Source organism: Toxotes jaculatrix, chromosome 10 (genome assembly GCF_017976425.1).
Source record: "Toxotes jaculatrix isolate fToxJac2 chromosome 10, fToxJac2.pri, whole genome shotgun sequence".
Lineage (NCBI taxonomy): Eukaryota > Metazoa > Chordata > Actinopteri > Toxotidae > Toxotes > Toxotes jaculatrix.
In genome coordinates, this window is record NC_054403.1 from 390,798 (window position 1) to 412,894 (window position 22,097).

General features: G+C 42.8%; 1 pseudogene and 3 gene segments (V, D, J or C); all 4 read right to left on the reverse strand.

Moving 5' to 3' along the window:
- Nucleotides 1–10,149, reverse strand: part of LOC121188598 — a 208,054-nt gene extending 197,905 nt beyond the window's left edge. The window contains 2 exon segments of the V gene segment in view: nt 9,670–9,988; nt 10,098–10,149. Coding sequence covers nt 9,670–9,988; nt 10,098–10,149 — 371 coding nt within the window.
- The window catches only part of LOC121188599, a 127,684-nt gene extending 112,820 nt beyond the window's left edge, over nt 1–14,864 (reverse strand). Inside the window, 2 exon segments of the V gene segment in view lie at nt 14,385–14,694; nt 14,796–14,864. Of these exon segments, the coding sequence occupies nt 14,385–14,694; nt 14,796–14,847 (362 nt within the window).
- LOC121188595 overlaps nt 1–22,097 on the reverse strand; it is a 235,660-nt gene that overhangs the window by 213,473 nt on the left and 90 nt on the right. The window contains 1 exon segment of the V gene segment in view: nt 21,698–22,018. Within this exon segment, the coding sequence occupies nt 21,698–22,018 (321 nt within the window).
- Nucleotides 2,102–2,675, reverse strand: LOC121188600 (annotated as a pseudogene).

The following is a 22,097-nucleotide window of genomic DNA, read 5'->3' on the forward strand; positions in this document are numbered from 1 at the left end:
CATTATTAGACTCCTGTAATATCTACAGGATATCAACTGTAGTTCATTTTTTCCCAGATGCTGTGCAGTTCATTATTATAAATTCAAATATTATTAAAGAATGATGGGATAAAACAGGGTTCTGAGGGAATACTGTCAAATATTCAGCTTCGATGCCATAAGTCAGTACAAGATCAAGGGTGTTATTAAAACAGTGAGTCGGTTTGTTAACATTTTGAAAGAAGCCAATTGAGTCTGATTCTTAATTGAATATTAAAGTCACCCACTATAATTGTTTTATCCGTACAAAGCACTAAATCAGATAAAACTTAAACTATGAACAGTATTTCCTGACAGTGATCTGTTGTGTGGACTTCACACAACAGATAAAGGCCTGGATGACCAGTAACTTTTTCTTCTGAATTCAAACAAAACTGAGGTTATTTTGTTTGGTCCCAAACACCTGAGAAACAGTTTATCTAATCATATAGTTACTCTGGATGGCATTAATTTAGCCTCCAGTACGACTGTGAGGAACCTTGGAGTTATTTTTGATCAGGATTTGTCCTTTAATTCACATATAAAACAAGTCTCCAGGACCGCCTTCTTTCACCTGCGCAATATCAGTAAGATTAGGAACATTCTGTCTCAGAGTGATGCTGAAAAACTAGTCCATGCTTTTGTTACTTCTAGGTTGGACTGTTGTAATTCCCTATTATCAGGATGTCCAGTTAACTTTCTAAAAAGCATCCAGCTGATCCAAAATGCTGCAGCGAGAGTACTGACTGGAATTAGCAAGAGAGATCATATTACTCCTGTACTAACTTCTCTTCATTGGCTTCCTGTAAAATCCAGAATTGATTTTAAAATCCTTCTCCTTACATATAAGGCCCTCAATGGCCAGGCTCCTTCATATCTCAAAGAGCTGATCGTACCATATCATCCTAACAGACTGCTTCATTCCCAGAATGCAGGTTTGCTTATGGTTCCCAAAATCTCTAAAAGTAGAATGGGAGGCCGAGCCTTTAGCTATCAGGCCCCTCTCCTATGGAACCAACTGCCAGTTTGGGTTCGGGAAGCAGACACCCTCTCTAATTTTAAAACCAAGCTTAAAACCTTCTTGTTTGATAAAGCTTATAATTAGTTGTAGTTACAGTCCTAGTTATTTATTAAACTTATAGTTAGTTACAATTATCTCTATAGACACTGTTACAGTTAAGGATATAGCCCTTAGTAGGGCTGGCTCAGGCAACTGAATCATCCCCTAGTTATGCTGCTATAGGCCTAGGCTGCTGGGGGATATCCCATGATCTACTGCGCACTTCTTCTTCTTTCTCTTTCTCTCCTCAGACCCACTCTCAAATTTATTAACCTTTATTACATGTCATTAACTCTGTGTCCTCTCTGTCCCGTAGTCCTGTGTTTGTTTCTCTCTGGTCTCTCTTTCTCTGTACCTTTCTGCAGGTACCTCTGGCTCCGGAGCTGCATGTTATGTGGTCCTGGCTCCACCCACCTGCTGCTGTTTATTATTTACAATGATCCATTTCTAACACATTTAATGTTCCATTTTGCTACAGATAAATATTGGATTAATATTCTTTGCAGACTGTAATGTAAATAATTACCAGTCATGACAGCTTTTTTCTTCTGTGCTCTGTTTTCTATCATTACTGTAATCTGCTGAGCACACATTATCCAATAACTGTTCACTAATTGTAATGTAAATGCTGCCCCTCTAACATTGTCCATTGTCTGTATTATGCTGCATGTCCTTCTCCTCCTCTCCTCCATTCCTAGCTGTCCTATCTTCCTCCTTTTCCTCCTTTCACCCAGCCCGGCCATCGGCAGGAGGGTCCCCCATCTGAGCCAGGTTCTGCTCAAGGTTTCTTCCTGGTAAAAGGGAGTTTTCGTTGCCACTGTCGCCTTAAGTGCTTGCTCTGGGGTCAGGCTCTGGGTCTCTGTAAAGGGCTTTGAGACAATTTTGATTGTGGAAGGTGCTATATAAATAAAATTGAATTGAATTGAATTCACTGTCAGTCGTCTAAAATGTGTCTGTGTCTGTGCAGCTGTTGGTTCAGATCAGTTCCTCTGCAGCTGAGGGAGGTTTTTGTACGACGTTGTATCACTGTGTGAAGAGGAGGCTGTTATCCTGCTGACAGTAATAAACTCCTGCATCTTCAGCCTGGACTCTACTGATGGTCAGAGTGAAGTCAGTCTGATGTGCTGTTGCACTAAATAGATCTGAAACTCCAGACTGGCGATTTGTAGTATCATAAATCAAGAGTATTGGAGCTTCCTCAGGTTTCTGAAGGTACCAGTTGATGTCATCACCTATAGATCTACTGGCTTTATCATCTGATAGAGACAGTCTGACCTGGAACAACAGACTGAGATTCAGGAGACTGAGTCAAGATGATATCTCCTGATGAACCTGGAAAACATGAAAAAGAGGAGAAGGGTTATTGAGACAAATCCAGCTTGGAGAAAGACGATCAACATCCAAACACAAGAGGATCATTTCTTGAAGATGGACAATAGATGGAAGAAGGTCAGTGCTGCTTGTTTCAGTCTTTGTCCATCACAGCAGAACATGACTGTGTTTTCAGCAGAGAGTCTCACCCTGAACAAGGAGCCCCAGGGTGGCCAGCAGTAGAGTCAGAGACATCATCATTGTGCTGCCGGCGTGTCAGTGGCTCTGAAAGGCCTGGACACACACTGATCGACACTGGCCTCTTAACGGCTGGGAGCAGAGAGGCAGGACACATATGCAAACACACAGAGTCAGTCAGCTGTAACTGTCCTCAACAGTTCATGCTGTTTCCCCCTCAGCACTGAGACAGGTGTCCTAAAACTGATAAGAATTCTATGAAAGAATCATTTTGAGGCCAATTACACCAAATCATTTTCTTTTTCAGACCCAGTTTGTTTTTTCAGTGCTGTGATGTGAAATGTTTATCAATAAACACAGATCCTTTAACCATGAATGTCCTATGATTGTGAAATGACAGATAAGAAAATTATTGACAGTTCTTACACCTCAACTGTGTCTTTATTATTTTAACCATGGTGATGAAGGTCCAAGTTTTTGTGCCTAAATCAAACCAAACAGAGACCACTACATAAGAAAGTTTATATTTTAACTATGACAGTGAAGGCTCTATACACCTGCTGCTGTAGGGAAACTATTTCATGAGGCATTCCTGGGTCAACTCAGAGGGGGTTTGTTATTATTTGTTTGGTAAAATGTGGATTCCAAGCACTGTAAGAGATTTAATGGACATCAGAAAATTGAGAATGCAGCCATAAAGCCTGCTTTGAAGTCTGGCCTGATTAGTAAATGAAAGAAGGTAAGATAAGAATTTTTGGGATTTATAACAAGAAGTCATCAGCATAGAGGCTGATTTATTGAGGGCGTAAATTAAATTCTAACATATTATTTCTGTTAGACTCTATGTATATGGATGTATATTCACATTTATCGTGTCAGAAACACTGATATGATCTGTGTAACTGTAACTTCTGGTGTGTGTGTGTGTCTGTTTTTCTGTGTGTGTGTGTGTGTGTCTGTTTTTCTGTGTGTGTGTGTGTGTGTGTCCAGTGAAGTGTCTCTGCAGTAGCTTCCAGAAACTTCAGTTTCTGTTAAGTGAGGGAGGTTTTTGTATGACGCTTTTTCACTGTGTTAACACATCCTGACTGTTGATAGAGTGATAACTCTGACAGTAGTAAACTGCTGCATCTTCAGCCTGGACTCCACTGATGGTCAGAGTGAAGTCAGAGTTTGATCCACTGCCTGTAAAACGAGCTGGAATCCCTGATTCTCGAGTGGAAGCATAGTAAATAAGCAGTTTAGGTTTGTCTCCATCTCTCTGTTGGTACCAGGCTAAAAGGTGGTAGTTGCCTGAAAAATAAACGTTCCGACTGGTTCTACAGCTGATGGTGACGGAGCCTCCCAGAGCAGAGCTCAGTGCTCCAGGCTGAGTCACTGTGACCTGTCCTCTGGACTCTGAGGACACAGAGACACAAACATAAAGCAGCGTCAGTTTTTCATCTGATGAAGAAAGTATCATGAAACTGTGTTAACATTAAAAAACAACAGATGGAAGCAGAAAGTATTGGATGAACTGATCTTTATTATCTGGAAATATTGAAATGACACATAACAAAGAACAAGCAAACACATCTGAGAGACTCATAAAGAGAGAGACAGTTACAGAGAGCAGAGTGAGAGCAGGAACAGAGTAAAACTAGTAGCAGAGTCTCAGAGAGTCAGGTCAGGACTGGGAACACTGGTCTGTCCTCAGTGTCTCTGAGACCGGAGCCTGGGAGCCCTGGGTGGCCTCACAGGTCACAGAGCCCGCCTTCGTCCACTGGTCTGCAGTGAGCCTCAGGGTGCTGTTTGGTTTTTTGGGGTTTTAAATTTATTTTCTTCACATTTTAAATATGTTTTATCAATATACTGGAAGTAAGTCAGCCACGCTCTGAGGCCTGTACTACAAATTACTACAAAGCAGGATTTGGGGTCAGCTGTGTAACTTCAGCTTTAACTCTGGGTTTTTAGGATCACGACGGTGGTTCACTTCTTACTGGGTCACATCGCCATGGTAACTCATGCTGCACACCTCACCTGCTCCGGTGCAGGTTTAGTTCAGAGGATCAGATCTAAACCTGTCAGATTACTGGATGGCGGCGCGGACACACGCAGCGGCTGCTCTCCGTCCCAACGAGACAGTGTTTTCATGTTTTTTGTCGTGTCGAAGATCGTGTTTTTGTTCGTCTGCGTCTTCGTTATGTCCATCTCCACCAAGGCGCACATACAGTCGGGATTTACTGCTCAGCATCAGCAGAAATAATCCCACATCTAATTCACACCTGAGTGAGCTATGGGACATACTGCGGGACTGCGGCCTGCTCCGGAGGAATTCACCGTCACCGACCCCAACTCCCAGATCTCGCACACAGTGGAGGCGTCACAGGCGGTGCGAGAGAAAACAGAAGAGGGGTAAGCGTGGTGGAATCCGGGATAGGCTAGCGGCTAACCCAAACAAGCCTGCCATCCCCACCATCGTACTGTCCAATGTACGCTCGCTGGACAACAAGCTGGATCACGTACCTCTACTCCGGTCCACTATGAAGTCTGTGAGGGAATGCTGTGTCTTTGTGTTTGTGGAAACATGGCTCAACAACACCATTCCCGACAGCGCCATTCATCTGGATCGGCTAACATGCTATCGGGCAGACAGAGCTCTCGTCGAAGGAGGAAAGACTCGCGGCGGGGGACTCTGTGTTTACATCAATGACGCCTGGTGTCGCGACGCCGTTGTAATCAGCAAACACTGTTCACCACTGCTGGAGATCGTCATCATCAAATGCAGACCGTTCTACCTTCCGAGGGAATTCACAGCCATATTGCTTGTTGCTGTTTACATCCCTCCCAGCTCCAACAACAACAATAGGAGTGAGGCACTGAACGAACTGTACCAGCAGGTCAGTGAGCAGCAGACAGCCCACCCGGATGCTTTTCTTGTTCTGGCGGGCGATTTCAATCATGCCGACCCCAAGTCTGTGCTTCCCAAACTTCACAGCCACATTAATTTTCCCACTCGGGGAAGTAATACTTTGGACAATGTTTTCACCACCCAGAGAGGAGACTACAAAGCACTCCCCCTCCCCCACCTCGGTGCCTCTGACCACATCACTGTTATGCTGATGCCAGCATACAGACCGCTGGTCAAAGTCACCAAAGCAGTTCTCAGGCAGATACATGTGTGGTCAGAAGGGTCCTCAGAGGCACTGCAAGACTGATTCTCCACCACAGACTGGGAGATTTTCAAACAGGCTGCCACCTACAACAACTCCACTGACCTACAGGAATAGACAGAAGCTGTGTCCCAATTCAGGGTCTGCATCCTTCGAAGTGCGCATTTGAAGGCCGCTTACGTCACAACGCTGCGCGAAGGCTGTCCCAATTCGCCAAAAATCGAAGGGTCCTTAAAATGCGCCCTTCTAATGCGTCCCACTTTTCCCTGAATTCGGAGGATGCATCACTACCATCCTTCGTGGCCTCACATATCCCAAGATGCTTTGCGCGCCTGTACTAACGGCAATGGCAAGCAGCAGCAGCAGCAGCAGCACCGCCAGCAGCAGCGGAGAATACGCTTAACCATAAGTTAATGTTACCTGCCCACTGCGCTCTCTCAGCCGAAACAAAATCAGCCGTCTTCTGTTAAGCTGACGACACCGCCTCTCCTCTTCTTCAATAAATAAATATATTACAAAAAACAAAATCCAAACTTCTAAATCCATACTGTCTTTTTTTGTTGTTTGTCTGTTGTCTGTTTTGCCGTTTGTTGTCTGTTTTGCCGTTTATCTGCCGTTCGTCCGGCTTGGGGGGGTTATGACGTTATGCCGCAACCAGGAAGTGCCCCGAAGCACTGTCCCAATTACCAACGGTTAACGTAGCCTTCGGAGGATCCTCCGAAGCCGCATCCTTCGGAGACCACATAGGCTGCGCACTTCGAAGGATGCAGACCCTGAATTGGGACACAGCTAGAGACCGTCACTGCCTACATCTCCAAGTGCATTGATGATGTCACAGACACCAAGACCATCACTGTTCGGGCCAATCAGAAGCCATGGTTCACGGGGGAGGTCTACAGGCTCCTGAGGGTGAGGAATGCTGCCTTCAGAGCTGGGGACAACGTGGGCCTAAGGACAGCAAGGGCAAACCTGTCACGTGGCATCAGAGAAGCAAAGAGGCAGTATTCCAGGAAGATCGCGCAGCGTTTCAGGGACAGCAGAGACACCCGGAGTCTGTGGCAGGGGATACAGTCCATCACGGACTACAAGCCCACACCGCAGACAGCCGACAGCTCCACCTCTCTGCCGAATGAGCTGAACGAATTCTTCGCTCGCTTTGAGGCACACAACAGCACCCCTGCACAGAAGACACCACCCCCTCCTGGTGACCAGGTGTTGACTCTATCCCCGGTCAGCGTGAGGAGATCCCTCAGTAGGGTCAACGCACGCAAAGCCCCGGGTCCTGACAACATCCCTGGTCGAGTATTGAGAGACTGTGCTGCGGAACTCACAGATGTCTTCACAGACATTTTTAACACATCGCTGAGCCAGGCTGTTGTCCCCACGTGCCTCAAAGCCTCCACCATCATTCCCGTGCCGAAGAAGCCATCTCCCTCCTGCTTCAATGACTACCGTCCTGTTGCACTCACCCCCATCCTAATGAAGTGCTTTGAACGGTTAGTCATGCATCACATTAAGTCATCTCTCCCCCCCACCCTGGACCCTTTTCAGTTTGCATATCGGTCCAAACGCTCGACCGATGATGCAATTTCAACAGCCCTCCACTCAGCCCTCACACACCTGGACACAAAAAACTCATATGTCAGAATGCTGTTTATAGACTTCAGTTCAGCATTCAACACAATCCTACCTCAGCAACTTATTCATAAACTGGACCAACTGGGGATCAACACCTCAACGTGCAACTGGCTGCTGGACTTCCTGACAGGAAGACCACAGGCAGTACGGGTCGGCAGCAACATTTCTAGCACCATCACACTGAACACGGGGGCCCCCCAAGGATGCGTGCTGAGCCCCCTCCTCTTCACCCTGCTGACCCATGACTGCACACCATCACACAGCTCCAACCTCTTCATCAAGTTTGCAGATGACACAACTGTGGTAGGTCACATCAACAACGACGATGAGACATACTACAGGAGTGAGGTGAGCCGCCTGGCCGAGTGGTGCAGTGCCAACAACCTCTCCCTGAACGTGGAGAAAACAAAGGAGATCGTCATAGACTTCAGGAGAGTGCACGCCCAGCACACCCCACTAACCATCCACGGTGCTGTGGTGGAGAGAGTGAGCAGCACCAAGTTCCTGGGTGTGCACATCTCAGAAGACCTCTCCTGGTCAAAAAACACTGCATCACTGACCAGCAAAGCCCAACAGCGACTCTACTTCCTCCGTAAACTGAGGAGAGCCAGAGCCCCAGCCCCCATCATGTGCAGTTTCTACAGGGGCACCATAGAGAGTATCCTGACCAGCTGCATCACTGCGTGGTATGGCACCTGCACCATGTCCTGCCGGAAGAAGCTACATCGCGTAGTGAGAGCAGCTGAGAAGGTCATGGGTGTCTCTCTCCCCTCCCTTCAGGACATCTACCACACCCGTCTCACCCGCAAAGCCCTCTGCATTGCAGGTGATCCCACCCACCCGTCCAACAGCTTCTTCAGTCTGCTGCCATCCGGAAGGAGACTGAAGAGTCAGAACCAGCAGACTGAGAGACAGTTTTGTCCACCAAGCTGTCAGGATGCTGAACTCTCTCCCTGCCTTGCCGTCCCTCCCCCTGAGGACCCCCGCACACACGAACCCTAGACCCTCACCCACATCCCCCCTCTGAACCCCCCCGGAAATATGGACTCATTCCCACACACACACACACACACACTCCACTGGGCTGAAACAAACTTGCACCGACACTTACATTCAGCTGCTGCATAACCCTGTAAACTGCTTAAATTACATAATTTGATCTAAAAAATTACACACAAATTCTTTTGTGTCACTTATTTTTGTATTATATACAACTCTCTTCTCAACTGAGATATGTTTATACTGTTTATACTGCTTATGTTTATTTATGTTTATACTGTCTTTAATTTTATTTTTTATTTTTTTACCGTAACACTGCGGGCCTAGGGAGCACTGCAATTTCAAAACCTGTGTATGACCTGTACATATGGTTTTGACAATAAAGTTGACTTTGACTTTGACTTGACTTTGAAAAGGATCCTGACAGGGACAAACAGAGTTTACAATAAAGTGACAAATATTAATGAGCAAAAGAAATTTTTGTAAATGAGTCAAATTGTTTTCCTTTTAATAAACAGAGGGAGAGTTTATCACTGTATAACTACATAAAAATATTGCTTCCTTTTCGTTGCACAAAGATTCTTTTATCTGAACAGAATTCCTGACAGTGTCGATGCTTTTATTTTTATTCCATCACTGAAGCTCAGAATAACATGAAACATCTTCAAGATTTTCAAGGATGTCCAGCTGCCTTTCCACAGCTTTTGGAAACACCCTGACCTGGATGACTGAGAATCTTCACTTTCCTTAACATTGTGAGATTTTTCAACATTTTCATCAATATTTGAATTTGGTGAAGATATGAGCTCGACAGAGACATTCTACTTAACATCTGTAATTACATTTGGATCAGTATATATTTAGATGTATCATGAGATACACTGAGTGACTTCTATGAACTTTACACAAAGACCACTGTGTGTGTGTGTGTGAATACTTGTATGGCCGTACATTGTGAGTTTGAATTTTAAACCATTGAAATGAGGACATGTTTGTCTGGTCGTCAGATTGTGACACACATTAAAATGACTGATGGATGAGATTTGCTTTTGGTGTTAGGCATTCAGTTTTGATGGTTAAGGTTATGGTGAGAGACTAGGGACAGCATTATGTCAACGAGTGTCCTCACAAAGATAGATGTACAAACATGTGTGTGTGTTTGTGTGTGTGTGTGTGTCCTCATCCTCAGTGAAGTGTATCAGTCTCTGCAGTAGCTTCCAGCTGCAGCAGTCACTTCAGTTTCTGTTCAGTCTGACTGAGGGAGGTTTTTGTACGACGCTTTTTTACTGTGTGAACACATGCTGACTGTTGATAACATGAAAACTCTGACAGTAGTAAACTGCTGCATCTTCAGCCTGGACTCCACTGATGGTCAGAGTGAAGTCAGAGTTTGATCCACTGCCTGTAAAACGAGCTGGAATCCCTGATACTCGATTGGAAGCACGATAAATAAGCAGTTTAGGTTTGTCTCCATCTCTCTGTTGGTACCAGGCTAAATAGTGGTAGTTGCTCCAAACATAAACGTTCTGACTGGTTCTACAGCTGATGGTGACGGTGCCTCCCAGAGCAGAGCTCACTGCTCCAGGCTGAGTCACTGTGACCTGTCCTCTGGACTCTGAGGACACAGAGACACAAACATAAAGCAGCGTCAGCGTTTAGTCGGCTTCATGTCAGAGGGTCGGATGTTGATAGAGGAGAGGAGAGTTTGATTCTCTGGACTTTACCTGTGAAGCAGCAGCAGAGGACAGTCCAGATGAGGACGGAGATCAAAGTCATGTTTTGGATCAGGAGGATTTCTGTGGCTTGTGTTGTCATGAAGGACAGCTGTCAATCATCCAGTCTTCAAGTCTCAGGACTATAAACTCTCCCAGAGCACTGGAGCATGGTGCTGCTGATGCAAAGTGGCTCTCTATGGAAATGAGGTGAAAAACTGAAAACTGGAGTTTAGTTTACCTCAAATAAACTGTGTTAATCTCTGTCTCCTCCTCCAGTGGGTGGAGTTGCCCCCACCCAGACGATGCTGCCTCTTCTCCACTGACTCTTTGAGTCTAACCTGACATTGTCTGTGTTTAGCAGTGGTTTCCTAAAGCAGGTAGAAACTCGGTGTGAGTGGAAGATTGACAAGACGCCATTTTTATTCAATCATTTCAAAGTTTTATTTACATTAAACACTGAATAATGTTTCATGGATTAGAAAGAAATTGTTGAGCATCAGCAGCACAAGATGATATCACATGTTTATTGTCAATATTTCTTATTTGTTTAAAAACAAAAACAACAGGATTAATGAGTTATTATTTAAGTCTGTTTCTCAGATATGAAAATGGTCTGATATGTTATTGTATCTTAAAGTGTGTTACGTTCAGAAAAGACTATATTTTGTCACCTCTGTTTTTAACAGATGAAAAGTTTTGTTTGCTTATATTTTAAATGTTCTAACACGTGGTCTGAACATTTCATGGAAAATCACCTAGATATTCTCGACCTGAGGTAAATAAGTAATCCTATTTCATGGAGCTTTTATTTGCATTAAGCTAATGTGCATAATCCTGTCAACTGAACTGTAGAAGGGTGATTTAAAAAAAATAAAATCACATGTAAATATATGTACATTTGATTGCATTGACTTTCCATCACATTCTGATCCTCACATTAAATAAAACTCATGGCTGCACTAATGTGTTACTGTATTACATTCTTTTAATGTATTATTGTTATGAGTGTTAGTTTGTTGGAAATCTCTGTCTGAAACATGACTTTAAAACTTTTAACTGGGGTTTATTTCTAATTAGCATAGTCATGTTTTAACTTGTAATTTCTTCACTTGATTCAACACTTAGTGTGACTGCTGAATTACTATGAAAATCATTTTCTACATCCTGAGAAATTTCTCTGATTATTCTAGCAAATCTATAAATTATTTTACTTTATTTTACTCTATAATTCAGCAGCTGTATCAGCCTGTCTTGTTCTTGGCAAACTGATGTCATAACATAAAACAATCATTAAAACTGACTTTAAATGCAAAGTTTCAAAACCTGTCTGAATCAAACTATTGATAAAAATACTTACTGACTTTCCAAAATGTTTTCCTCTGTGACTGTGTTACGTTTTTTAATGTACTTTGTTGTAAAACGTACTTTTGTGCAAACGTCTGTGGGTTTAGTTTTGTGCAGCTGTTGATTCAGATCAGTTCCTCTGCAGCTGAGGGAGGTTTTTATATGACGTTGTATCACTGTGTGAACGGGAGGCTGTTATCCTGCTGACAGTAATAAACTCCTGCATCTTCAGTCTGGACTCTGCTGATGGTCAGAGTGAAGTCAGTTCCAGATCCACTTCCACTGAAACGATCTGAAACTCCAGACTGACGATTTGTAGCATGATAAATCAGGAGTTTAGGAGCTTCTCCAGGTTTCTGAAGGTACCAGTCCACCTCTCTGCCAGCATCTGAACTGCCTTTCTGCTCCCAGCTGTTAGGAGGCAAGTGTTGAACTGATGAAACTGATAAGAATTCTATGAAAGACAGTTGACTCTTTAAATTCTCTGTGTTATAAAGGCCTATGAATGGTAAAGATGTACGACAGAAAACTTCATCTGTTTTCCACCAAACAGCTGGAGAGGCTGATGTGAATTCTGTGAAGGAAGAAATTTGAGGCTTTTTACACAGAATCATTTTCATTGTTTTACCGAGGTTGTTTCTTCAGTCAGTGCAGAATGTGAAGTGACTGATGTGAAAAACCCAAATCCACCAAATGTTGATCAATAAATTCAGATGTTTTTTCATTAGAATCTAATGAGCTCACAGTGAAAAGATCTACTCTGATGGTGAAATGAGGCTGTAATAACAAATAATGAAGAAGAAACTGATTCTATCTACGATCCAGTGTGAAGCTGAGGTCAAAGGTCATGACCAAGTCTTTTCTCAGTAACTGTCCCAGGTTGAACTTGATTTTTCTTCTTTTTTGATCTTGTTTGATTTGTTGGTGAATCAGATCAGAACATAAGATTATAATTGGATATGAATGATGGAGAGAAGCTGTGATGGAGAAAATCATTTGATTTCAGCCATGATCAGTTTCTTGTTAATGATCTTGTTTTGATACGTGTGTGTGTGTGTCCTCAGTGAAGTGTATCAGTCTCTGCAGTAGCTTCCAGCTGCAGCAGTCACTTCAGTTTCTGTTCAGTCTGACTGAGGGAGGTTTTTGTACGACGCTTTTTCACTGTGTGAACAACCACTGACTGTTGATATAGTGATAACTTTGACAGTAGTAAACTGCTGCATCTTCAGCCTGGACTCCACTGATGGTCAGAGTGAAGTCAGAGTTTGATCCACTGCCTGTAAAACGAGCCGGAATCCCTGATTCTCGAGTGGAAGCATAGTAAATAAGCAGTTTAGGTTTGTCTCCATCTCTCTGTTGGTACCAGGCTAAAAGGTGGTTTGGGCTGCTATAATAAACATTCTGACTGGTTCTACAACTGATGGTGACGGAGCCTCCCAGAGCAGAGCTCACTGCTCCAGGCTGAGTCACTGTGACCTGTCCTCTGGACTCTGAGGACACAGAGACACAAACATAAAGCAGCGTCAGCGTTTAGTCGGCTTCATGTCAGAGGGACAGATGTTGATAGAGGAGAGGAGTTTGATTCTCTGGACTTTACCTGTGAAGCAGCAGCAGAGGACAGTCCAGATGAGGACGGAGATCAAAGTCATGTTTTGGATCAGGAGGATTTCTGTGGCTTGTGTTGTCTTGAAGGACAGCTGTCAGTCATCCAGTCTTCAAGTCTCAGGACTATAAACTCTCCCAGAGCACTGGAGCATGGTGCTGCTGATGCAAAGTGGCTCTATGGAAATGCTCTGACTCCAACAGAGACGTGTTCATTGTTACTGGCACAGTTTTGCATGAACAATAATTAATGTGAAGGGAAAAGTCCAAAAATGTAATATTATAAACAAAAATCAGGATTTAAAGGTTCTATAGTTACATCCACTTTTTTCCTTTTTCTGTCAACAATGTTAAAATATAAGAGAAACAATTCACCAACAGACTTGTCAACATTTAAAAATAAGAGACACATTCATCAAATAAGTCAAGTCCATGTAAACTATTCAAACAATAACTGTTGTCATGTGTTGCATGTGTGATATAATGACAGTAGATCTGTTAAATCCATGAGGACAGAGTGTCTCACTGAGAGATACCAAGGATTTTATCATTGTAGCTTATGACATTAATAAATGATGCTGATGTGTAATTCATGTCACATGTGATAGCTCTGTCAGTCACACCTGACTGTCTCTGTTTTCCTGTGGTATCCTAAAACAGATGCTGCTCTTCTTTCTAATACAAGTGTCACTGCAGTGTCCTCTTCACGTGTTTTTCCTTCTCCATGTGCCTTGGAAGTAGGTGAAGTTGGGCCAGAAATCCCTGCTCTCCTTCATATTCTCTATTAACAGTGGATAAAGCTGTGATCCAGGATGAGACTGAGGCCAAAGGTCATGAACAAGCCATTTACCATTAAAGTGTCTGGGGTTGTCTCCTCAGGAGTCTTTGGAAATTGAGATTAGAACATGGGATTATAACTGGATATGAATGGATGATGATTGGATTTTGATCTTTATTAAAATCAGTATTTATGTTCTTTGTCTTATTTTGATACATGTTCCTTGCTCCTTGGTGTTTGTACATGTTATTGTATGGCTACACAATGTGAGGACGGGTTTGAATTTTAAACCAATGAAGTGAGGATATTTTGCCCTGTGCTCACTGTCTGACACCTTAAAATGGCAGTTTGAGGGTTCAGTAGAGGGTTAGAGTAAAGGACTAGGGAATGAGTTTTGTCAACAAGTGTCCTCAAAGTAATGTAAGACAAGAATGTTTGTGTGTGTGTGTGTGTCCTCATCCTCAGTGAAGTGTATCAGTCTCTGCAGTAGCTTCCAGCTGCAGCAGTCACTTCAGTTTCTGTTCAGTCTGACTGAGGGAGGTTTTTGTACGACGCCTTTTCACTGTGTGAACACATACTGACTGTTGATATAGAATTCACCCATACAGTAGTAAACTGCTGCATCTTCAGCCTGGACTCCACTGATGGTCAGAGTGAAGTCAGAGTTTGATCCACTGCCTGTAAAACGATCTGGAATCCCTGATTCTCGAGTGGAAGCATAGTAAATAAGCAGTTTAGGTTTGTCTCCATCTCTCTGTTGGTACCAGGAAAGGTCAGTATCATCATCTACCCTCTGACTGGTTCTACAGTTGATGGTGACGGTGCCTCCCAGAGCAGAGCTCACTGCTCCAGGCTGAGTCACTGTGACCTGTCCTCTGGACTCTGAGGACACAGAGACACAAACATAAAGCAGCGTTTAGTCGGCTTCATGTCAGAGGGACGGATGTTGATAGAGGAGAGGAGTTTGATTCTCTGGACTTTACCTGTGAAGCAGCAGCAGAGGACAGTCCAGATGAGGACGGAGATCAAAGTCATGTTTTGGATCAGGAGGATTTCTGTGGCTTGTGTTGTCATGAAGGACAGCTGTCAGTCATCCAGTCTTCAAGTCTCAGGACTATAAACTCTCCCAGAGCACTGGAGCATGGTGCTGCTGATGCAAAGTGGCTCTATGGAAATGCTCTGACTGACTCCAACAGAGACGTGTTCATTGTTACTGGCACCGTTTTGCATGAACAATAATTAATGTGAAGGGAAAAGTCCAAAAGTTAATGATATAAATTTAAACAAAAATCAGAATTTAAAGGTTCTATAGCAGGGGTATTCAACTAAAATTTCAAGAGATCCAGTGAGAGAAAATTTCTTCAAGCGAAGGTCCGGAACACCATAAAAAAAAAAAAAGAGAGAGAGAGAGAGAGAGAGAGGCCAGTGAGCGGGAGACAGCAGGAGATGGCCCTGACACCATTCCAGCCCAGATTTACTTATACTTCAAAACTTAAGTGACAATAAATATTTTTGAGTTGTACTTTGTTTAATTTAACAGTCAGTTGCAGATGTTGATACAACTATATATATATATATATATATATATACATATACATATACATATACATATACATATATATATATAGCCTCATAGTTGTAGAGGGATAAAAGCTTCTTGTCTTTTCTTCCTGTCTCCGGCTCACTTGTCTATAAATGTCATCTCCTTGTATCGCTAACTTCCCTTTCCACCTGTCACTCACCTCTCATTTCTGTATTCAGAGCAAGGGGGGAGTTGTAGGTTTCAGCAGTGAGGATCACTTCCGCGTTCAAAAAGCTGCAGTTCCTCGGCTGCCGCTGGGGGCTGGCTCCAGAAGTGAGCAATTCTCCATTGACCCCCATGTTAAAATAGCCAACTTTACAGCCTAAAAAACATATTTACAGCCTGGTACATTTTTTGTTTTTGGTCTCTATTGATAGTTTCCACCTCCGTGAACACTGTGAGGGGGGTGAATTTTTTTGTACCACAACCGTTTTAGTGTTATTTAGGCTTAATAAATTGGGGCGTGGTTACGTTGAGTGACAGTTAGCTCGTTGCTAAAGCATCGGCTGGGGTAGGCGGCTACATCCAGAGACCTACGGCTACGTCCAGCGGTTGACAGGAGTTGCAGTGTCCGTGTTTGTTTACCAATGTTCGGATAGGTTTTTGTGACAGTATGGCTTGTTGTAGTGTGGACTGTACTAACGGACCGTCGAAGGAGTCTGTGTTGCAGTTTTTTCGGTAAGTAAATTTCTCAGTATTTTGCCTGGATGTTTGCACTAATTAGTACCGGCATATTTTGCCGCTGGCTTATGACTTAATTGCGGATTTATGGTCGCTGCTGATACAGATAGAGGACCGGAGCGGATAATGTTAGGAACGCTGATGCGGTGTGTTCCGTGCTCTCAGAGTTCGTTCATTGCGGCAATACGAGGCTACAACTTTATTTCGTCTCATTTTTCTGTTTAAAAAGTCCGACATTGCATGGACAGAGCAGCTCCGTCAGTCAGCGGCAGCTGTTGTTTGTGTGCTGCTGTAACTGTAAATGGATAGTGGATGGATGCAGCGGCGAAAGCCGGTAAATATTAAATGTTAAACATTTTAATATATTATCATCATCATTATTTTTTATCGTTCACTCATGATATATATTTAATAATAATGGCAACAATAACAACAATAATAATAATAATGTTTTAACTTTTTAATATATTTATTAATATGAAATAATTATGATTGTTTCACAGTTATGTTTAAAACACAGCAGCAACATTATGATCTCTGTTGTATGTTCTGTGTCGCGGTTACACGGGGTCGAGCTAGTCGGGTTGGACTCGGGGACTGGATGTAGCTGCCGCTTAGCTTGTTAGCCTAGCTGATTAGCTTTAGGCTAGCTCGGTTGGTCCAAGCTAAGTGGCCGGATTCTCGGCCGGCTGACCCCGGCTGACCCGTAGAGTAACCGCCTCTTCGCCAAATATGGAAAGTACACTCCCACTAAAATCCAAGATGGCGCAGCTCAAATGCCCATGGTTTGGTCACAAAAACGACTCCCCGAAACCAATGGGTGACGTCACGGGTGCTACGTCCATGTCTTATACAGTCTATGATTCAGAGTCGCGCTTTCACTCTCGAATTTGATTGGCTGAGCAGCGTCATGTGGGATGGCTTAACTCGCATGCAATTGGTCTGTAAGGTCCGCTAAATAGATACTGTAAAGACTAGAAAAGCTGTGCTGGTTAAAATATTAGCGTCCCGTTGTGATGTAGAATAATCGATAATTTATTGATCGTAGGTCTGGGTCCGCATAGGACGGCGTCTGGGTCCAGACCCGGACCGCGGTCCGCCTGTTAGTGACCTCTGTTCTATAGTTACATCCACTTTTTTCCTTTTTCTTCCAGCATTAAAATTTAGAGAAACAATTCACCAACAGACTTGTCAACATTTAAAAATAAGAGACACATTCATCAAATAAGTGAAGTCCATGGAAACTATTCAAACAATAACTGTTGTCATGTGTTGCATGTTTGATATAATGACAGTAGATCTGTTAAATCCATGAGGACAGAGTGTGTCTCACTGAGAGATACCAAGGATTTTATCATTGTAGCTTATGACATTAATAAATGATGCTGATGTGTAATTCATGTCACATGTGATAGCTCTGTCAGTCACACCTGACTGTCTCTGTTTTCCTGTGGTATCCTAAAACAGATGCTGCTCTTCTTTCTAATACAAGTGTCACTGCAGTGTCCTCTTCACGTGTTTTTCCTTCTCCATGTGCCTTGGAAGTAGGTGAAGTTGGGCCAGAAATCCCTGCTCTCCTTCATATTCTCTATTAACAGTGTATAAAGCTGTGATCCAGGATGAGACTGAGGCCAAAGGTCATGAACAAGCCATTTACCATTAAAGTGTCTGGGGTTGTCTCCTCTGGAGCCTTTGGAAATTGAGATTAGAACATGGGATTATAACTGGATATGAATGGATGATGATTGGATTTTGATCTTTATTAAAATCAGTTTTTATGTTCTTTGTCTTATTTTGATACATGTTCCTTGCTCCTTGGTGTTTGTACATGTACTTGTATGGCTACACAATGTGAGGACGGGTTTGAATTTTAAACCAATGAAGTGAGGATATTTTGCCCTGTGCTCACTGTCTGACACCTTAAAAGGGCAGTTTGAGGGTTCAGTAGAGGGTTAGAGTAAAGGACTAGGGAATGAGTTTTGTCAACAAGTGTCCTCAAAGTAATGTAAGACAAGAATGTTTGTGTGTGTGTGTGTGTGTGTGTGTGTGTCCTCAGTGAAGTGTATCAGTCTCTGCAGTAGCTTCCAGCTGCAGCAGTCACTTCAGTTTCTGTTCAGTCTGACTGAGGGAGGTTTTTGTACGACGCCTTTTCACTGTGTGAACACAGCCTGACTGCTGATAGAGTGATAACTCTGACAGTAGTAAACTGCTGCATCTTCAGCCTGGACTCCACTGATGGTCCAGAGTGAAGTCAGAGATTGATCCACTGCCTGTAAAACGAGCTGGAATCCCTGATACTCGATTGGAAGCAGCGTAAATGAGCCGTTTAGGTCTGTCTCCATCTCTCTGTTGGTACCAGACTAAATACTGGTAGTTGCTCCAAACATAAACGTTCTGACTGGTTCTACAGCTGATGGTGACGGAGCCTCCCAGAGCAGAGCTCACTGCTCCAGGCTGAGTCACTGTGACCTGTCCTCTGGACTCTGAGGACACAGAGACACAAACATAAAGCAGTGTCAGCGTTTAGTCGGCTTCATTTCAGAGGGACGGATGTTGATAGAGGAGAGGAGTTTGATTCTCTGGACTTTACCTGTGAAGCAGCAGCAGAGGACAGTCCAGATGAGGATGGAGATCAAAGTCATGTTTTGGATCAGGGGGATTTCTGTGGCTTGTGTTGTCATGAAGGACAGCTGTCAGTCATCCAGTCTTCAAGTCTCAGGACTATAAACTCTCCCAGAGCACTGGAGCATGGTGCTGCTGATGCAAAGTGGCTCTATGGAAATGCTCTGACTGACTCCAACAGATATCAATATGATGAAGCTTCTGATTAATGGAAAAATATCTAAAAAATATGTTTTATGAACATTTCAGTGTAAATTTTGATGTGAACTTATGCATCTGGAAATTTTCTTTTTATATTTCATTTATTGAATTATTATTTAGATTATTTTTTCTTAACAAATCTTTATTTTTTCATTGTGAAATTGAAAAAAATTGTAATAGAAAAATATTATTTTTGGAATTTTTGGCTCTTTGGCTCATTTCTTATATCAGATGCCAAAATCTGAAAAACAGACTGATTTAGTTGATGTTTGTTTCACAGTCACAGAGCAGTGTCTCTCTACACTGAGAGGTTTTTGTACAACGGCTCAATGACTTTGTATCACTGTGGTACACGTTTGGTGGAGGAACCAGACTGGATGTTAACTGTAAGTACATTTTACTCTTTAAATAAACCAGATTTTTTATTTTCTGTGTTTCCTTCATCAGTGTAGACATCACTGCAATAGTTTAGCTGATAATTAGAGTTTAATATAATTGCTGTGATTCTTGAACCTTCTTCTTTATGTACTAAAACAAAATGTAATGAAATTTAAATATGAAAACTTTCTATATATATTAAAAAAGAAAAAAAAAACGTTTTCTACCTGATGAAAATATCCTTAAAAGTTTTTCAATTTCAGCCCAAGTCCTACACTAAGTATTTCAAACAGGTTTTACTTGATCTTTGTCCATGATTTTAATTTTTCATGCCATGTACTGTGTCACGGATGAATGTCTTATCGTCACTGTGATATTTAAACAACGTGCTGTGTGAGTTGGATTCATTTGATGAGTTTTAATAAGTAATTCAGAAGTGAACAATGTTCATTGAGAATGAACAAAGCAAACACGCTATCTCTGTCTTTGCTGTTTTACATTATAAATCTTTCAGATGCTGGAAAACAATGGAAAACCTTCATTGTTCATGTTTAGTAAAATATGTTTGTTAAATTCAGAATTAGTATTTTACAGATTCAGAAGTAGAGGTCTCCTCTGCTGCAGTCCACAGGAAAGAGTTTAGTTTATCTCAAATAAACTTTATTCATCTCTCTGTCTCCTCCTCCAGTGGGTCAAGTTCCCCCCACGCTGACGGTGCTGCCCCCCTCCGACGAGGAGCTGAAGCAGGGGAAGGCCACGCTCATGTGCCTGGCCAATAAGGGCTACCCCTCAGGCTGGAGTCTGGCCTGGAAGGTGGACGGCAGCAGCAGAAGCTTGGATCAGAGCAGGAGCCCCGGGGTGCTGGGGAAGGACGGCACCTACAGCTGGAGCAGCACCCTGAGGCTCACTGCAGACCAGTGGACGAAGGCGGGCTCTGTGACCTGTGAGGCCACCCAGGGCTCCCAGACTCCGGTCTCAGAGACACTGAGGACAGACCAGTGTTCCCAGTCCTGACCTGACTCTCTGAGACTCTGCTACTAGTTTTACTCTGTTCCTGCTCTCACTCTGCTCTCTGTAACTGTCTCTCTCTCTCTTTATGAGTCTCTCAGATGTGTTTGCTTGTTCTTTGTTATGTGTCATTTCAATATTTCCAGATAATAAAGATCAGTTCATCCAATACTTTCTGCTTCCATCTGTTGTTTTTTAATGTTAACACAGTTTCATGATACTTTCTTCATCAGATGAAAAACTTTTTGTTTGGTTTTTTGGGGTTTTAAATTTATTTTCTTCACATTTTAAATATGTTTTATCAATATACTGGAAGTAAGTCAGCCACGCTCTGAGGCCTGTACTACAAATTACAACAAAGCAGGATTTGGGGTCAGCTGTGTAACTTCAGCTTTAACTCTGGGTTTTTAGGATCACGATGGTGGTTCACTTCTTACTGGGTCACATCGCCATGGTAACTCATGCTGCACACCTCACCTGCTCCGGTGCAGGTTTAGTTCAGAGGATCAGATCTAAACCTGTCAGATTACTGGAAAAGGATCCTGACAGGGAGAAACAGAGTTTACAATAAAGTGACAAATATTAATGAGCAAAAGAAATTTTTGTAAATGAGTCAAATTGTTTTCCTTTTAATAAACAGAGGGAGAGTTTATCACTGTATAACTACATAAAAAATATTATTGCTTCCTTTTCGTTGCACAAAGATTCTTTTATCTGAACAGAATTCCTGACAGTGTCGATGCTTTTATTTTTATTCCATCACTGAAGCTCAGAATAACATGAAACATCTTCAAGAGTTTCAAGGACGTCCAGCTGCCTTTCCACAGCTTTTGGAAACACCCTGACCTGGATGACTGAGAATCTTCACTTTCCTTAACATTGTGAGATTTTTCAACATTTTCATCAATATTTGAATTTGGTGAAGATATGAGCTCGACAGAGACATTCTATTTAACATCTGTAATTACATTTGGATCAATATATACTTAGATGTATCATGAGATACACTGAGTGACTTCTATAAACTACACAAAGACCACTGTGTGTGTGTGTGAATACTTGTATGGCCGTACATTGTGAGATTAAATTTTAAACCATTGAAATGAGGACATATTTGTGTGGTCTGGTCATCAGATTGTGACACACATTAAAATGACTGATGGATGAGATTTGCTTTTGGTGTTAGGCATTCAGTTTTGATGGTTAAGGTTATGGTGAGAGACTAGGGACAGCATTATGTCAACGAGTGTCCTCACAAAGATAGATGTACAAACGTGTGTGTGTGTGTGTGTGTGTGTGTGTCCTCAGTGAAGTGTATCAGTCTCTGCAGTAGCTTCCAGCTGCAGCAGTCACTTCAGTTTCTGTTCAGTCTGACTGAGGGAGGTTTTTGTACGACACTTTTTCACTGTGTGAACACAGCTTTGTTATTCACCCAGTGAAAACTCTGACAGTAGTAAACTGCTGCATCTTCAGCCTGGACTCCACTGATGGTCAGAGTGAAGTCAGAGTTTGATCCACTGCCTGTAAAACGAGCTGGAATCCCTGATACTCGAGTAGAAGCAACGTAAATGAATAGTTTAGGTTTGTCTCCATCTCTCTGTTGGTACCAGGCAAAAAAGCAGTTTTGGCTGCTGTAATGAACGTCCCGACTGGTTCTACAGCTGATGGTGACGGTGCCTCCCAGAGCAGAGCTCACTGCTCCAGGCTGAGTCACTGTGACCTGTCCTCTGGACTCTGAGGACACAGAGACACAAACATAAAGCAGCATCAGCGTTTAGTTGGCTTCATGTCAGAGGGACGGATGTTGATAGAG